The sequence below is a fragment of the Hippocampus bargibanti genome, linkage group LG03 (assembly GCF_051943395.1).
Source record: "Hippocampus bargibanti isolate YZ-2025 linkage group LG03, ASM5194339v1, whole genome shotgun sequence".
In the NCBI taxonomy this organism is placed as follows: Eukaryota; Metazoa; Chordata; class Actinopteri; order Syngnathiformes; family Syngnathidae; genus Hippocampus; species Hippocampus bargibanti.
Genome location: NC_142736.1, coordinates 3,443,289 through 3,461,604, shown reverse-complemented (window position 1 = coordinate 3,461,604; position 18,316 = coordinate 3,443,289). Strand labels below are relative to the sequence as shown.

General features: G+C 38.3%; 1 protein-coding gene and 1 long non-coding RNA gene across 2 annotated transcripts in view; both read right to left on the bottom strand.

Moving 5' to 3' along the window:
* gpc5a (glypican 5a) overlaps nucleotides 1-6,016 on the bottom strand; it is a 122,140-nt gene extending 116,124 nt beyond the window's left edge. Inside the window, exons 1-2 of the mRNA XM_088991527.1 lie at nucleotides 5,741-6,016; nucleotides 1,370-1,531 (exon numbers count right to left, since the gene is read on the bottom strand). Of these exons, the coding sequence (XP_088847653.1) occupies nucleotides 1,370-1,531; nucleotides 5,741-5,882 (304 nt within the window). The 5' untranslated portion in view covers nucleotides 5,883-6,016. The remainder of the gene's footprint in view (nucleotides 1-1,369; nucleotides 1,532-5,740) is intronic.
* Nucleotides 6,017-8,475: 2,459 nt separating this feature from the next.
* On the bottom strand, nucleotides 8,476-11,466 carry LOC148899986 (uncharacterized). The gene is made up of 3 exons (XR_016114589.1): nucleotides 11,242-11,466; nucleotides 9,911-10,004; nucleotides 8,476-9,019 (listed from the first exon to the last, which is right to left on the bottom strand). It is a non-coding gene; the product is annotated as an uncharacterized LOC148899986 (long non-coding RNA).
* Nucleotides 11,467-18,316: the final 6,850 nt, after the last annotated feature.

Here is an 18,316-nt window from a genome sequence, read left to right as displayed (position 1 = left end):
TTCATCAGCATAAAACACTTGATGAGGAACGTAGCCTTCTTCTTTCACCATTTTGAGGAATGATCCCTTGGAGGTGCTTTCTCTGCCATCATTTTACCTTGTTCCTCATCAATTGTGTTCTGTTTAGCTGGCTTGATAGCTTTTTGCATCAAGCGTACAAATGGCTTGTGTGTGCAAACCTCATAGCACAGTAAGAACACTACAGAACACGGGTTATTTGTGGAGACTGATTGATGGGATATTTTAACCTTGCAGTCTACACTCTGCCTTTGAAGTTGAAACTCTCTCACTGTTGTCTGCCTGTCTCTTTAATGTTGAAACCACCACCCTCACTGCTGCGTTCTTGATCAATCACGTGGCTTTAACCGAAGACCGGGGGCGGGGAATAGAGGACAAAAACAGTTGCTGCCATTTTGTTGTTAGAAGAACGGGCTCGTTCGCGAACGACACATCACTCATTGATCAGCGTACGAAAAAAGTTTGTATGCCAAGGTAAAATTGTCATAACTGTAACGTTCGTAAACCGAAAAGTTCGTAAGCCAAGGGGTTCGTAAACCGAGGTATCGGATTTGAACCATTGACCTCCGCACGATGAGACGGGTGTGCGCTAACATGTTGTTCGACGTGCTAACTAGTTGCCTGACGTGCTAACCAGTAGTGATGGGAATTCGGACTCTTTTCCGAGAGCCGCTTGTTTTGGCTCGGTTCACTAAAAGGATCCGGCTCTTATGGCTCCCAAATGGCTCCTCAGTTTTTTTGTTTTTTTTTTGTTGTTGCTTAAATTAACTAACTACCAAAAATCATGTAAAATTATGTGAAAAACGAAGTATTCATGTAAAAAACACACTTTATCAAATGTTTTTATTTATACGGCTTGATTTATATGTCCGCAGAAAGCATCTATTGACTTTAACTTTCCCTGTGGCTACTCTGGTCTGAAGATCCGCTGTCACTCATTTGCTTTTCATATTAATAATGCTATCATACCCACTAGTAAAAAATATCATAATGGAATAATAATAACAGCATAATGTGATAACGTGTGTCCACCTGTCTACCTTATCCCCCCCCCACCCCCTTCTCACTGCTGCGTGTGTCTGTCATTCTCCCCTCCCTCCTCTACCACGGATATCGACCAATCACGTGCAACTTTAACCGAAGACTGGGGTTGGAGAATAGAGGACAAAAAAAGTCGGCTCCCATTTCCGGCTCCTCGTCAGGAACCGGCTCTCTTCGTTCACTTCAGAGATCCGGCTCTAACAACCGGCTCGTTCGCGAACAACACATTACTATTAACCAGTCGCCCCCCAAAAAAAAGAGTTTGACGCCCCTGGTTTAACACCCTGCCACCCTCGCAGCCGTATCGTACCTTGAAAAGCAGCCAAGTTGCGCGAGATGAGAAACTTCAAACTGGAACTGGAGGTCTGAAGAAGGTTTTCGATGTCCCTCCGCGCGGCAACTTGGTACCTCTCCTCCATCTTTTTGGTGCAGCAGGTCGTACTTTTAGACCGGCACACTTGAAGATCCGATCCTGGGACATGAGATGATGTATCAGAATCGACAATTATTTAAAAAAATATAGAGATTGTTGGTTCATTGCAAAGTAGAATAACGTCAGCTTTGTCAGCTGTGGAGTGATTCAGACATAGCACTACTGAAGGCCTAGGAGTGACATGCACGGCCCGCCGCTGCTGGTTCCCATGTACGAATTGGGCTGATGAAATACATGAGGTAGATTCCAGCATTTTGCTCGGATATGAATAATGTCCATCAGAAAGTGTACTATGGGTCCTTCCTGGTCTTTTTACATTATGTTGCTCACTTGCTAGAAAGTTAGCTAGCTAGCTAATACATTACTATATATAGATAATAATAATAATACATTTCATTTATAAGCGCCTTTCAAAAGGACACTTTATAGCCACAGGATGATTTTTTTTCTTTGGGTGAGCAGCGGCAGCCAGACGCGCCAGCGTTCACTCAACCCGGAAGTAACTCAAATAGATACAAAGCTAGGTAACTAGCTAATAGATAACTAATAGCTAGCTAGATAGCTAATAGATTGCCAATATATAGCTAGCTAGGTAGATAGCTAATAGATAGCAACACAAGCTAGCTAGCTAATAAATAACTATACGTAGCTAATAGATAATAATAATAATAATAATAATAATAAAATAATAATAATAATAATAAACACAAAAACTGTATGACGCGAAAATGGCAAAACAAAGAAAAAAACTAATTTTAGTTAACTTTCTATTCGAGTTATTCCGGGTTGAGTGAACGGTGGCTCGTGTTACTATCTATTAGCTATCTAGCTAGCTAGCTAGCTATATATTTGCTTCATTTTAGAAAAATCAAAATAAAATTTAAACAGAGTATCTAATAGGATCAAATGGAGTATATAATTAACAATAATATCATTATATAAACATAAGCTCTCTATTTGCTATCTAGCTAGCTAGCTCTCTATTTGCTATCTAGATGGCTAGCTATATAGCTATCTGGCTAGCTATTAGCTATCTATTAGCTAGCGAGCTAGCTTTTTTTCTATTTGAGTTACTTTCGGGTTGAGTGAACGCTAGCGTGTCTGGCTGCCGCTGCTCACCCACAGAAAAACTGATCTTGTGACTGTAAAGTGACCTTGAGAGTTTTGAAAGGCGCTTATTAATGAAATGGATTACTATTATTATTATTATTATATATTTCCAATTAAAACAGCGTTGTAATCATACATTTAATTCCTAAGCGCCTTTCAAAACTCTCAAGGTCACTTTACAGTCACAAGATCAGTTTTTCTGTGGGTGAGCAGCGGTAGCCACAAGTAACTCAAATAGATAGAAAGCTAGCTAGATAATAGATAGCTATCGAGCTATCTGACATCATGAGACTAAGATGACTCCTCAAAAGCGAGTTCAGAGAAAGGAAATTATATTCACTGGAAAATTGATTTTAACTCATTCACTGCCAGGCGATGTGCAAAAATGTGTCCACTGCATTGCCAGGGTTTTTGTCATTGTCACTGGAATTACAGGACCCACGGAATATTGAGTTTTAGGGCTACAAAAAAATTCAATGCAGCATACGAAACCTTAGACTCTCTTCTTTCATTCGATAAAAAGAGTTCATTCCTAAATGATATGGGTCTGGGGTTATATGAGCTTGAAATGAGGGCGGCTGTCCAAAATGCAATGCTATACATCCATATTGGTTTATATCGCGCTTTAACAAAGCGCTAACATGGACAAAAGGCAAATGCTGCCTCCTCCTGGAAGGGAAAAAAAAAACATTGCCAGAGGTATGACCAGCACTTTATCGGGAAGCAAGAAAAGAACAACACACGAACTAATGGCGCTCTGTCATATTTTCAATTCCCGAATAAAAGTATGAATGGCAGTGAATGAGTAAAATTTGGTCCATAAATTGTGGATACTGTTTTTTAATACAGTGATACCTCAGTTTACGAACCCCTTAGCTTACGAACGTTTCGGTTCACGAACGTTAAATTTATGAAAATTTTACCTTGGTATCCAAACTATTTTTCGGAATACACGCGGAGCGCCACAATGAGTGATGTGTCGTTCGCGAACAAGCCCGTTCTCCTAACAACAAAATGGCAGTCGGCTTGTTTAGGTCCTCTATTCTCCGCCCCCAGTCGTCAGTTAAAGCCATGTGATTGGTCAAGAACGCAGCCGTGAGAGGGTGAGGGTGGGGTTACAGACAGAGAGAGACCGAGTGAAGCCATTCTCCAAAGGAAAATGGCTGCCGATATTTTTTTTGTCCTCTATTCCCCGCCCCCAGTCTTCGGTTAAAGCCACGTGATTGGTCAAGAAAGCAGCCGTGAGGGGAGGTGGTTTAAACATTAAAGAGACAGGCAGACGACAGTGAAAGACAAAATGGATAGAAAACAGTACAAGCCATCCGTACACTAGCAAAAAGCTATCAACCCAGTTAAACAGGCAACACAATTGATGAGGAACTAGATAAAATTATCGCAGAGAAAGCACCTCATTCCTCAAGATGGTGAAAGAAGAAGGCTACGTTCCTCATCAAGTGTTTAATACTGATGAAACCGGCCATTCCATCAAGCCATCAACAACCATCACAAAGGTCAATAAAACAACTTTATTATACAGTTAGTTTATTTCTTTAATTATAATACCATAGCACATTTATTTTCGATAAAATGAGGTATATTTTGTGTAGTTTTAAGGCTTAGAAAATTAGAAAATGATGTTTGATGGGTACCTGGGAACGGATTATTCTCATTTTAATGGTTTCCTATGGGAAATTAATTTGTGGTCATACACACTTTTCGCCTTACACACTCTGTCTGGGAAGCAATTAAGTTTGTAAGCCAAGGTATCACTGTACAGGCTAATGTGATTTGAAAGAGAAAAAAAAAAGACTTTTTACAGGAATCCACAAGCGGTAAAGCCCCGACAAGAAAACCCAAACATCTTTTGATTTTGTGATAAATGCGCCGTAATCACGTCAACATCACAAGATGTGTCCGATTTTCCACTAATCAATCAAACGTCTGCGATGAACCCATGCAGGACAATTGGACCATCTTGAAAGCGAGCCCTCCAAAGTCCTACAAAAATGGTCCTCGGGCATGTTGGGACAAAGTCAAGAGAGACTTGGCCGAAGGCAGCGTCAAAATGACATGCGAGCTTCCATGTGACGTGAAGACAGACGTGAAGGAATTTCACCGCGTTCCACAACAAGCAAGAAATCAGTGCGCACCTATTTTGCTTGGTTAGGTCTAATACGACATGCAGATATCACAGAAGTTATGAAATGATATCAGCATGTAACTGTCAGCTGTAATTCCGCTAATCCGCCATGTTTGACCCAAAATAATGTCGCCTCATGTTTGAAATAGAATTTTGAGTCTTGTTCGAACATTTCAAAAATAATAATAATAATAACAATAATAATAATAATAATAATATATTTCATTTATAAACGCCTCAAGGTCACATTACAGTCACAGGATAAATTTTGCAGTGGGTGAGCAGCAGCAGCCACACGCGCCAGCTTTCACTCAACCCGGAAGTAACTCAAATAGATAGAAACCTAGCTAGCTATTAGATAGCTAATAATTATGACAATAATACCCTGTGTGTAGAGGGGGAAGTTTTAAGAAGTTATTAGTCAAGATGTCGATTAAAACGCATGTCAACTTTTAGATCCAGTTCTAGTTGAAGCATCATCAGCACTGTTGAAGCTTCATTAGCACTGAAGCCTCAGCAAATAAATCATTGTGCGTTTATCCATTTTTAAAAAGCGACAACATAACGCCTTCAATTTCGTTTTACGGCAGTGTAGTGTTCTTTAATAATGTACGTGAAAGGCATGTTCGTATAGACAAAAAAAGCACTTTTTAATCATAGCCAGTGGGGATACGTCTTAATGGATGAAAACGTAATATTTTCCAATTATTTAAAATTGATGAAAACGTAATATTTTCGAATTATTTACAATGGAGGAAAACGTAATGTTTTCAAATTATTTACAATCGATGGATTCTCATTATTTACGACGACGGATGCAGTAAACAAATTAGGGCAGCCATGCCCCAAAAATGAAATTAAAAACAAAAAAAACAATTGTGAGCGTTGTAAAATGACAGATCGACAACATCCGAATAAAAACACGGGAGTGAACTACAATGTTTCGGTGTGCGTAGGGGAAAAAAAGTGTTCGCTGAACCGGTGAAAGTAGCACATACCCGGCCTGGGATTTAATGGCAGCATCTGACTCGGTCCAATTTGTCGCAGGTGAAAAAGTTTGCGAACTTCGTCGCATTTGTGCGGGTTTCCAATGCAAACGGCGAACAAACTCGCTTGCAGAAAAATGCGAGTAATCCACATCGTAGAGAAAAAAAAACACTTTGGAAGGGTTAAAAAAAAGGGTTTTGCTGAAACAATGCCAAGAGGAGTTCGGGGGTGTCGCTTTTTCGCTCGGGTGCGGTCCCGGACTACATGGCAGCTTTTCGGGGTAGAAATGTCACGGAACCGATGCAAGGAAGATGGGTTCCATCCATTCGGATATAAAGTTACGGACGGCTGTGTGAGCGTCCATGCAAGGTAGAGGAGGCGGTTCCTGCTACCTGCTCTCTCTCTCTCTCGCTTGATTTACTCGGCTGAATGGCAGTCGACGGTGCGACACTACCATCTACTGGATGAATGGTGCAACTACACTTACTTCCATTATATCGACTCACATCAACATGCAGTTTTCTAATAATCATAATACATTTCATTTATAAGCACCTTTCAAAACTCTCAAGGTCACTTTACGGTCACAGGATAAGTTTTTTTGTGGGTGAGTAGCGGCAGCCACACACGCCAGCGTTCACTCAACCCGGAAGTAACTCAAATAAAATAGTAAGACAAATAGATAGAAAGCTAGCTAGCAAGCCAATAGATAGCTAATAGCTAGCCAACCAGCCAGATAGCCATGGTACGGTATTACATAATTGACTTAGAACAATATTTCTTACAGTTTCGTTTTCTGTAAAACGATTTTTAAATAATGTGATACACAACCCCATCCCTCTTCAATTGCTGCTGTGGACTGCAAATTTCCCCATTGCGGGACGAATAAAGGTATTCTGATTCTGACATTATTAATTTCATTTCTAAGCGCCTTTCAAAACTGTCAAGGTCACTTTACAGTCACGGCATCAGTTTTTCTGTGGGTGAGCAGCGGCAGCCACTTGCGCCAGCCAACCAGGACTAACTCAAATAGAAAGTTAGCTAGCTAATATACAGTATAACTAATAATTAATGAATAAAATACAATAAGGAGAATGAAAACCACAAGGTACATTGTTCATTTATAACACATATCCCATGGAGGGAATGAATGAATAAATACATAAATGCAAAATCTGATCTGTCAAAAGTACTCAGGATAGAACTATCTGAATCATATTCATAACTGGATGACAAGTATCTTCTCGAGCAAGGCAAGACGTCTTAGCGTGACGTCACGAACAAGGGGGCAGGACCTTCTGTAACTGACCATTTCCGGTTTCATTTTGAAGTAGTTTTTGGACACCAAGTAATTTTTATGTTTTTCATTTGACTAAAAATATCAGCATTTTGGGTATTTTAGATGCTATAAACCCCTTTCTGATCATTATGTCATACTAATGACAAAGTCAAACAAAAAAAAAAATCCCACCATTTTAATAACTTTATTCGCATGACAACACATACAAAATACTGCACAGGGGCGGGGGGCGTTCTATTGTTCAAGGCCACATATCAAAACATCACGTGACCAATGAGGAGCAGTTGGGGTCAAAGTTCATTCAGGTCTGAACCGTGGCCATATCCTCATTCTGACACAGGCCGGGACAAGTGCAATACCTCCAAAATATTTTTTAAAAAGCATTGCTACTAATCCCCACCTGCACCAGAAGGGACAACCTGAACAAATCTGTGAGGAAAAATATGGTGAGAGAATCTGGAGAAAAAAAAAAAAGAGATTTCATCTACTTAGTCAGTTTTGCATGGATTTGCACAGCAAAGACATTTTTAAGCTGAATGCAAACCAGCAAAACTAACCAAGCGATGATCAACGTAACTCTGGGATCGCCACCTTTCAAAATAAAAGAAATAAAAACGAGGCTGCCAAGTTCGAAATACTTCAAGTGCTTACATTGCAGTAGATTGGAAAATATCACTACCTGCACTATAAGCACTTTAGTACTGCTGAACTCCATTTGAAGAGACCTAAAAAAGAAAAACAATTCTGCCATTGCGCTCGACACATTTATCACCTGTTGAGATTTCTGGTGATGCCACCCCCCGCCCACCTCAAAGGAGGAAAAAAAAATTCCAAACAGGTGGAGCGCAAGCAGGCCACCATCAGTTTTGCATAGATTTGCACAACTCATCTATTCTTGTAGTGCAACTATGCAAAACTAGCAGAGAACTGCAAGATATTTCTGCCCAATTAGAAATTGGTGGCGTGTATCACAACCCCTTATGCCAGAAGGAGCACTTAGGGCAGTAGGTGCTAATCTATTTCACTATCTGCACTAGATGCACCTTAGCACAAAGAAAGTTCTGGAAAGAAAAAAAGACATGCACGCAGACAAGGGGTCAAAGGGAAGAATTCTGGCGGCCATTTTGAGAGGTGGCGGATGAGCAATGAGGCCATTTTGGTGGCAGAGATGGGTAAAGTAGACGTAAATTGGACTCAAGTAGTAGTACACTGATACCTCAGCTTACGAACTTAATTGGTTCCCAGACAGAGTGTGTAAGGCAAAAAAGTGTGTATCCCAAAAAATAATTTCCCATAGTAAGCCATTAAAATGAGAATAATCCGTTCCCAGGTCCACATAAAACATAATTTTCCACTTTTCTAAGCCGTAAAACTACACAAAATAGACCTTATTTTATGTATAATAAATGTGTTATGGTATTATAATTAAAGAAATAAACTGTACCGTATAATAAAGTGATTTTATTGACCTTTGTGATGGTCATTGATGGCTCGATGCAATGGAGTGTCCGGTTTCATCAGCATTAAACATTTGATGAGGAACGGAGCTTCTTCTTTCACCATCTTGAGGAATGATCTCTCGTACGTGCTTTCTCTGCCATAATTTTATCTAGTTCCTCATCATGTGTGTTCTGTTTAGTTGGGTTGATAGCTTTTTGCATCAACGTGTACAGAAGGCTTGGGTGGGTTATTTGTGGAGCCTGATTGATGGGAATTTTAACCTTGCAGAATACACTCTGCCTATCAAAGTTGAAACAAGTCCAAATGTCACTGTTTTCTATTCATTTGCTCACTCTCTCTCTGTCGTCTGCCTGTCTCTAAGGTTTAAACCACCTCCCCTCACTGCTGCGTTCTTGACCAATCACGTGGATTCATCCGAAGACTGGGGGCGGGGAATAGAGGACAAAAACAGTCGGCTGCCATTTTGTTGTTAGGAGAACGGGCTTGTTCGCGAACGACACATCACTCATCGTGGCGCTCCGCGTGTATCCTGAAAAATAGTTTGTATGCCAAGGTAAAATTTTCATACATTTAACGTTCGTAAACCGAAAAGGTTCGTAAAGCGAGGTATCATTGTACTGGTACTTTAGAATAATATTCATGTGTAAGTAGTCCGGTGAAAGAAAATGAGTAACTTGTTTTTTTTACAAAATACAAGAGAGAAATGTGCTAAATCTGATTTTGTCCATCAATGTCACATATTTGTTATTATTTTATAATAACAATAATAATACATTTCATTTATAAGCACCTATCAAAACTCTCAATGTCACTTTACAGTCACAGGATAAGTTTTTTTTCTGTGGCTGAGCAGCGGCAGCCACACGTGCCAGCGTTCACTCAACCCGGAAGTAACTCAAATAGAATAGTAAGACAAATAGATAGAAAGCTATCTAGCAAGCCAATAGATAGCTAATAGCTAGCCAGCTAAATAGATGGCTAGCCAGCCAGATAGCTAAAATTAACTCATTCGTTGCCATTCCCGAATTAATTCGGGAATTGAAAACTGTGACATGGAGCGCCGTTCCCGAATTTCTCTGGGTTTTGGTTTTACTTTCCGATAAAGCGCTGGTCAGACCTCTGGTAATGTTGTTCTCTTCCACGAGATGGCAGCATTTGCCTTTTGTACATGTTAGCGCTATTATTATATTATTTGTTACTATTTTTTTACACTTTGTTCCATGCGGGTCGAGTGAACGCGGGCACGCGTGGCTGCCGCCGCTCACCCGCAGAAGTAAAAATATCCTGTGACTGTAAAACGTCCTTGAAAATTTTGAAAGGCGCTTAGAAATTAAATGTATTATTATTATTAAGATGAAGATGACCGTGTCTGCAGATTGCTTTAAGTGCCCCCACTGCAGTAGATATTGCACAGAACTACCTGCACTGTAAGCACTTTGACAATACACAGACGGATTGGGGGTCTTTTTAGAACCAGTTTGTGATGATGCTGCTGCTTCCACTCCAGAGTGACCCTGGAAGAAAAACACACATGGTACAATGAGGAGTGTTTCAGCAACAAAGGCTACTTTGATCACATTTGAAACGTAGAAATGTAAATTATGTAGTTTTTTTGGGGACAAAATGATGAGCGTAACAATCTCCGAGTCGCGTCTTTTGGCCTCGACGGGAGCGCGTGCGCGGGGAAGGGGGGTTGCTGTGTACCCCTCCCCCATCGTCTTCAACATGGCGCCGAGAAGTGCGCCAACATCAGCGTAAATAAACTCTCAACAAACGCCACCCGATCGTACCACGAGAGCTATGGCCGTGTGTGGTGTCATTCGAGTGGGGTCTCTATCGCGCTTGGTGTACTTTCCGAATCCATTTTACAACACAAAAAAAGCCCACGAGAGAACGGATGGAGGGGGGGGTTAGCTTAGCCGCGGCTAGCTGTCGTTAGCAGGGCGAAAAACATGGCAAAATGGTGACGCTCGCCTCTGGCGCGAAATGGCTCAGCGACTTCTACCTCCCGCCGGTGCGGAATGGAAGAAACCAAATGTCGGAAACAAATAGTTCGCCATTTAAAAGTCCGGTTTGGGTTCTATTACGAAATGCGATGTGACATGTCGGCTAGCCCGATAATAAACACGCCCGTTAAATTAATAAAGGGACTTTTTTTTAAACATTCTACACGGTGGTGGGTGAAACTAACAAGGCGGCGCGTGTTTGACCGTCCACGGTTCGAGTTGGTACGGCTTCGTTTTGGAAGTGTAGTGGGGGGCATGATGGATGCTGCTAAGCTAACAAGCTAAATGGCGCGGCCTTAAGCCTGCCCCATGTGCTACTGCTTTGTTCTGGGGGGCACTTTAACTCACACGCCACTGCACTCGAAATCGGTCGGACAAAATTCGCCGTATTTCCCCTCCTCCCCACATGCTGGCCAAAAAGTACAACACGGCCGCTTTCGTATTAAACTCACTTGTACCTAGTGCGAAGCAGTTTAAAGTAGTTGCGAAAGCGCAGGACAGCTTTTCAAATCTCCCTCATTCCCTTCAATGGTGGAAGCTGAGGGGGCTGCCATGCGCCTCATGTTACACTGTTTTTGTCGCTCAAAAACAGAATTTCCGCCAAATACATTTGCTTGTTTCCCCCCCTAAACAACCACCGCGGTTCGGGAAACACTAAATACACTCTGGGAACATGACCCACGTCAAAGCGAACCCTTCAAAACAACCCAAAAGCAGACTTCCACGCGGGTCGAGAGACACTCACCAGACCGAAATCCACCATCTTCGCTACTTGCTCAGGGAACTGGCGTTCACTACGCCGTCGCCGACGTAAAAAAGCGGAGCAACAATTAAGCAAAAACTTTTAGACCGGTGGCGAGTAAGAAAAATAAACGGGAGGACGAGACGTGCGCGACGGCGAGTGAACGTGCGTGGGTCGTCGATGCTGAGCTTGAATAAGATTGCTGGTGTAGGAAAGTGGCGCGAAGGCGGCCAGTTGGGAACCATGTGGCTCAATGAAGGGCGGCTCCCATTCAACGTAAATATGGAGCTACACCCCCTTCCCTCCATCCCCTCCAACATTTGCATACATCAACTACGGTGCTTCCGACGGAATCGCTACGAGCACACGACTCGACATCTTGGCCGCCTTTGGGCCACCTGGAAGGGAGTAGAGGGGTGGGGGTAAAAATGACTCATCGTCATTTTCTCACTATTTACATTATAAAAGAACAACAATCGACGCGATTAGTTAACAGTGATGGGAATTCCGGCTCTTTTCAAAGAGCCGGTTCCTTTGGTTCGGCTCACTAAAAAGATCCGACTCTTTTGGCTCCCAAATGGCTACTCAGTTTTTTTTTTTTTTTTTTGTTGATTAAATTCATTAATTACCGAATAGCATGTAAAATTATGTGAAAAACGAATTACTGATGTAAAAAAATACACTATATCAATTATTTTTATTTATGTGTCTAGATTTATATGTGCACAAAGAGCATCCACTAACTTTGACTTACTCTGGTCTGAAGATCAATGCTTTTCATATGAATAATGCTATCATACCAACTCGTAAAAAACTATCATAATTAAATAATAATAGCAGTATAATGTAATAACATTTGTCCACCTGTCTACCCTGACCCCCCCCCCCCCCCCACCACCACCACCACCACCACCTTCTCCTCACTGCCGCGTGTGTCTGTAATTCTCCCCTCCCTCCTCTACCACGGATGTTGACCAATCACGTGCGGCTTTAACCAAAGACTGGGGGCGTGGAATAGAGGACAAAAAAAGTCGGGTCCAATTTCCGGCTTCTTGTTAGAAACCGGCTCTCTTCGTTCACTTGAGAGATCCGGCTCGTTCCCGAACGACACATCACTATTCGTTAAACCCAGCCGGGAATTCACGGACGCATCTGTAATATCGGATAATCCTAAACGTGCTTCATGGTGGAACTTTTTTTTTTTTAAATATGTATTTTATTTATTATTATTATATACATTATAGATTTTCTTCCAAACATATTAAAGCTATAAACAAAGCAACATCGTACATCGAATAATTGACCTGTTGCATCTTGGATCGTTTGAAATGTTTCTTTAAATCTCGCGAGAATAATACACATTTCCTGGACGGGATTCATTCGTGTTTGTTTTTGTTTGTTTCTCATTTTGGGTTTGTCCAATATTTCAATCTATTATGAAATCTAGTTAAACGAAACAATTATGGATTAACAATAAACAAACTATTTGTCTAATCAAAAAGAAAAGATTAATGGGAAAACGAAGTAAATTTGATGAATGTAGAATACAGTGTGAATCAAAAGTTTGGAAACAGTCTCTAATTTATTATTTAAACTTTCCGGAATTGTAGATTAAATATTTAAATAACTGAGAATGAAATTAGTGGGAGTGGGAGAATGTTTTATAATTGTAATTATTTTATGTCGGTATCATTTGTATTGTTTTGGGATTTTCAATGACGTGGGTGAGGCTTTCATAAATGTACAGAATTAGTATTACTCGCGCAGTTCATATCAGAAGCGGTTGTCACAAAACACTTTACACGGAATGTAATCAAACAATAAAACAACCAAAAAAAGTGCAAACATCCCAAAAAGCTAAATATATCTATATTTAATTTTCTTTTACCACTGAAAATAATGACCCGAAACATATAAATGAATGTATTATATTATAATAATAATAATAAGAAGAAGATGACGAAGAACACCTTTCATTTATGAGCGCCTTTCAAAACTCTCAAGGACACTTTACAGTCACAGGCTAAGTTTTTCTGTTGGGTGAGCAGCGTGAGTAGCTGAAATAGATCGAAAGCTAGCTTGTTAATATATAGCTAGATAGCTAGTTGTGTTAAGTTCATTCTGTCTCCTTATTATCTGTTACAAATTAGCTACATAGCTACTTAGCTAATAGATAGATAGCTAGCGAGCCAGCTAGATAGCAAATAGCTAGATAGCTGGATATGTTACAATTCCACAAAAATGAGTGTAACATCCGCTAGCACAAAGGCAGCGAATGTTTGTGTTGGATTTTTTTAGTCTTCTCTCATTTCAATTTAAACTACACAAGCATCTTAACGCTACCATTATTATTATTATTATTATTATTATTATTATTATTATTATTATTATTATTATTATTATTATTATTATTATTATTATTATTATTATTATTATATCACAAATAGATACCGTTAACTGGCCAGCAGAGGGAACTAACAAACTAAATATCAGACCGTCCGTTTCTCAAGTGGCAGTGGAAGCATCTCATCAGTTGTGGGAAGTCATTTTTTAGACTTTTCATATTTCCACTTCGGGCTCCCAAAATATGAAGTATACGTGGTGTGCTTTATGACCGGGATCGTTGCTTTTTAAATTTTTTTCTAGATCTTTTAGGACCTTGAAATATTGACGATTCCTTCATATGGAAAGAACGTGAAGCAAGTCGTGATGGGAATTCCGGCTCTTTTTAGAGAGCCGGTTCTTTTGGATCGTCTCAATAAAAAGAGCCGGCTCTTTCAACACATCACCAAAAAAAAAAAAAAAAAAAAAACGGAGGACCTCATTTTTTGGTTGCTTAAATTAATTTACTACCAATAATATTGCAAATATATACTGTATATAAAACGAATTACTCATGTAAAAATACACACTGTATCATATATATATATATATATATATAATTTATATAATTTATTATTATTATTATTATTATAAATTATATAATTTTATATATATATCTATCTACATATATATATATATATATATAATTATATAATTTATAATAATAATAAATTATATATATATAAAATTTATATAATTTATTATTATTATTATTATTATTACATTCTTTAGAACATACTCAACATGGAGTACAAATAATAATTTACTACCAAAATGAATGCATATATATATATATATATATATATATATATATATATATATATATATATATATATATATATATATATATATATATATATATTTTATTATCATTTATATATTTTTTTAAATATATAAATATATTTTTTATATTATATTATTAGTAGTATTATTATTATTATTATTATTATTATTATTATTATTATTATTATTATTATTATTATTATTATATATATATATGGAGTACAAATAATAATTTATATATAATGCAAATATATATATATATATATATATATATATATGATATATATGTATATATATATATATATATATATATATATATAATATATATATATATATATATATATATATATATAATATGATATATATATGATGTATAATTCTTTTAAATATATAAATCTACTTTATTATTATTAGTAGTAGTAGTAGTAGTAGTAGTATTAGTATTCGTATTCATATTCATATTCATATTTATTATTATTATTATTATTATTATTATTATTATTATATTCTGTAGAACATACTCAACATGGAGTACAAATAATAATTTACTACCAAAATAATACAAATGTATATATAAAACGAATTACTAATGTGGAAAAAATACACAGTGTATATTATTTATATATAGAAATCTAATTTATTATTATTATTATTATTATTATTATTATTATTATTATTATTATTATTATTATTATTATTATTATTATATTCTTTTGGACATGCTCAACACGGAGTACAAAAAATATGAAGTACAAAAACAAAGACCCATCTCAAAACAAGGCCAACAAATATGTAAAAATGTACAATTTCTGTGTATATTTATAAACTTTTAACAGTAAAACAACATTAGTAAGCTAAGTAACTTTTGATTAACACACAACAAATTATACATTAAAATGCTTGTCTGTGACTGTAAAGTGTCCTATTATTATTATTATTATTATTATTTTTTAATAATAATAATAATATATTAGGAATTAATAATAATAATAATAAGAATACATTTCATTTCTAAACACCTTTCAAAACTCTCCAGGTCACTTTACAGTCACAGAATAAGTTTTTCTGTGGGTGAGCAGTGGCAGCCATATGCGCCACTCAACACGGAATAACTCAAATAGATAAAATGTTAGCTAGCTAGCTAATAGATCGCCAACTAGCTAGTTAGATAGATAACAGATAGCTAGCAAGTGATTATAAATGTCTTACAATTGATTGTACTTATCAAACAAGATTGATGATTACATGTTTGGTTGATTGTAAAATATTTGTGTTTTGTTTTCTTAAAATAGTAGCAAACAAACTAGTAGTCAATGTATAATTTTGACATTGATCAACATAGGTCATATTTGTTGTTTTTGACTTCAAGATGGCGCCGCGAGAGTGGCTGCCTTTCCAGCAGCTCCTGTATTTTGTTTTTCTACTTCTTTCTTTCCTTTCCTTTCCTCTTCCTTTCATAACTTTGCTGCCGTGAAATGTAAATGTTAGCACCGCGAGACGAATAAAGGTTAATCCAATCCGATTAACCACCCGCTTTAACCACCTGCGGTTTTTCACTCGACCTAACCACCAACACCCCTCCGGGCCTCCCCCACACAAAGCCACTTGTGCGAGCAGTTCTTCCGCATGGAAGTGAGATGGGGGTGGGGGCCATCAGGCAGCTTTGAGACTTCACATAAGGTCCCATGGGGTCAGATAAAAGCATACGGCCCCTCCTCTTCAATCAGCGCAAACAATGCAGGCATACCTTAGCTTACGAACTTAATTGCTTCCCAGACAGAGTGTGTAAGGCGAAAAGTGTGTATCCCAAAAAATTCATTTCCCATAGGAAACCATTAAAATGAGAATAATCCGTTCCCAGGTTCCCCGTAAAACATCATTTTTTACTAAATAAGCCTTAAAACTACACAAAATATACCCCATTTTATGTATAATAAATGTGCTATGGTATTATAATGAAAGAAATAAACTGTACTATATAATAAAGTGGTTTTATTGACCTTTGTGATGGTCGTTGATGGCTTGATGGAATGGAGTGGCCGCTTTCATCAGCATTAAACACTTGATGAGGAACGTAGCCTTCTTCTTTCACCATCTTGAGGAATGATCCCTTGTAGGTGCTTTCTCTGCCATCATTTTATCTAGTTCCTCATCAATGGTGTTCTGTTTAGCTGGGTTGATAGCTTTTTGCATCAAATGTACAGATGGCTTGTGCGGGTTATTTGTGAAGAATGATTGATGGGAATTTTAACCTTGCAGTCTACACTCTGCCTTTGAACTATCAAAGTTGAAATGAGTCCAAATGTCACTGTTTTCTATCACTTTTTGTAACTCTCTCTCTGTCGTCTGTCTGTCTCTTTAACGTTTAAACCACCTCCTCTCACTGCTGCATTCTTGACCAATCACGTGGCTTTAACCGAAGACTGGGGGCGGGGAATAGAGGACAAAAAAAGTCAGCTGCCATTTTGTTGTTAGGAGAACGGGCTCGTTCACGAACGAGACACCACTCATTGTGGCGCTCCGTGCGTATCCCGAAAAAGTAGTTTGTATGCCAAGGTAAAATTTTCATAAATTTAACGTTCATAAACCAAAAAGTTCGTAAGCCAAGGGGTTCGTAAAGCGAGGTATCCCTGTACAAGGGGCTAACAGTGGAGATAGGTTTTTTGTTACTATAGCAACCTGACAAGGTAACGCTTGAAAGTTGGACTATCCTATTTTGAATGTTTTTGTGGGTGAGTTTCACAGCCGAATAGGCCGTGGTCTGCCGAGGTGAGTTCAGTTGCCCCCGAGGTCACCAGGAGACAATGGCCGCTTGGGCCTCCATCGGGAAAAACAAAACAGGGACCCCTGGGTTTATGCCCCCCTGATGTGGGAGGAGCTTAACTATGAAGAAGATCCGAAAACGAATAGAAGTGGTGGAATATAGAGATATATTGTTCTCCATAACTGCCAAGTTCCAAGCAAAAAGAAGCATGGGCATATATATTTCTAGAGCTCGCAATTTTCGTTCCTACTATCAGTGACAGCCATTTTGGATTTCTGCCGAAAATTTGCCTGCATTCGATCGTTCATATTTGCTCATTTATATTTTGAATCTTTTCTTGCTAGCTAGCCATGTGATTGGTCAAGAACGCAGCAGTGAGGTGGTTTAAGCATTAAAGAGACAGGCAGACGACAGAGAGTGAGAAAATGGATAGAAAACAGTGACATTTGGACTCGTTTCAACTTTGATAGTTCAAAGGCAGAGTGTAGACTGCAAGGTTAAAATATCCCATCAATCAGGCTCCACAAATAACCCGCACACATCTGTACACTTGATGCAAAAAGCTAGCAACCCAGCTAAACAGAACACAATTGATGAGGAACTAGGTAAAATGATGGCAGAGAAAGTACCGACAAGGGATCATTCCTCAAGATGGTGAAAGGAGAAGGCTACGTTCCTCATCAAGTGTTTGAAACCGGCCACTCCATTCCATCAAACTTCCTTTTCATTCATTCCTTTCATAACTTTGCTGCTGTGAAATGTAAATTTCTCCACCACCAGACGAATAAAGGCAAATCCAAGCGAATCCAATCCAATCCAAGCCATCAATGAATCATAGCAAAGGTCAATAAAATGACTTTATTATAAAGTACAAATTATTTCTTTAATTATAATACCATAGCACATTTATTATACGTAAAATACAGTATATTTTGTGTAGTTTTAAGGCTTATAAAATGAGAAAAATATGTTTTATGGGGACCTGGGAACGGATTATTCTCATTTTAATGGTTTCCTATGGGAAATTAATTTTTGGGATACACACTTTTTGCCTTACACACTCTGTCTGGGATGCAAATAAGTTCGTAAGCGAAGGTATCACTGTACATGTCTAAAAAAAAATAATAATAATAATAATAACCGTATTGA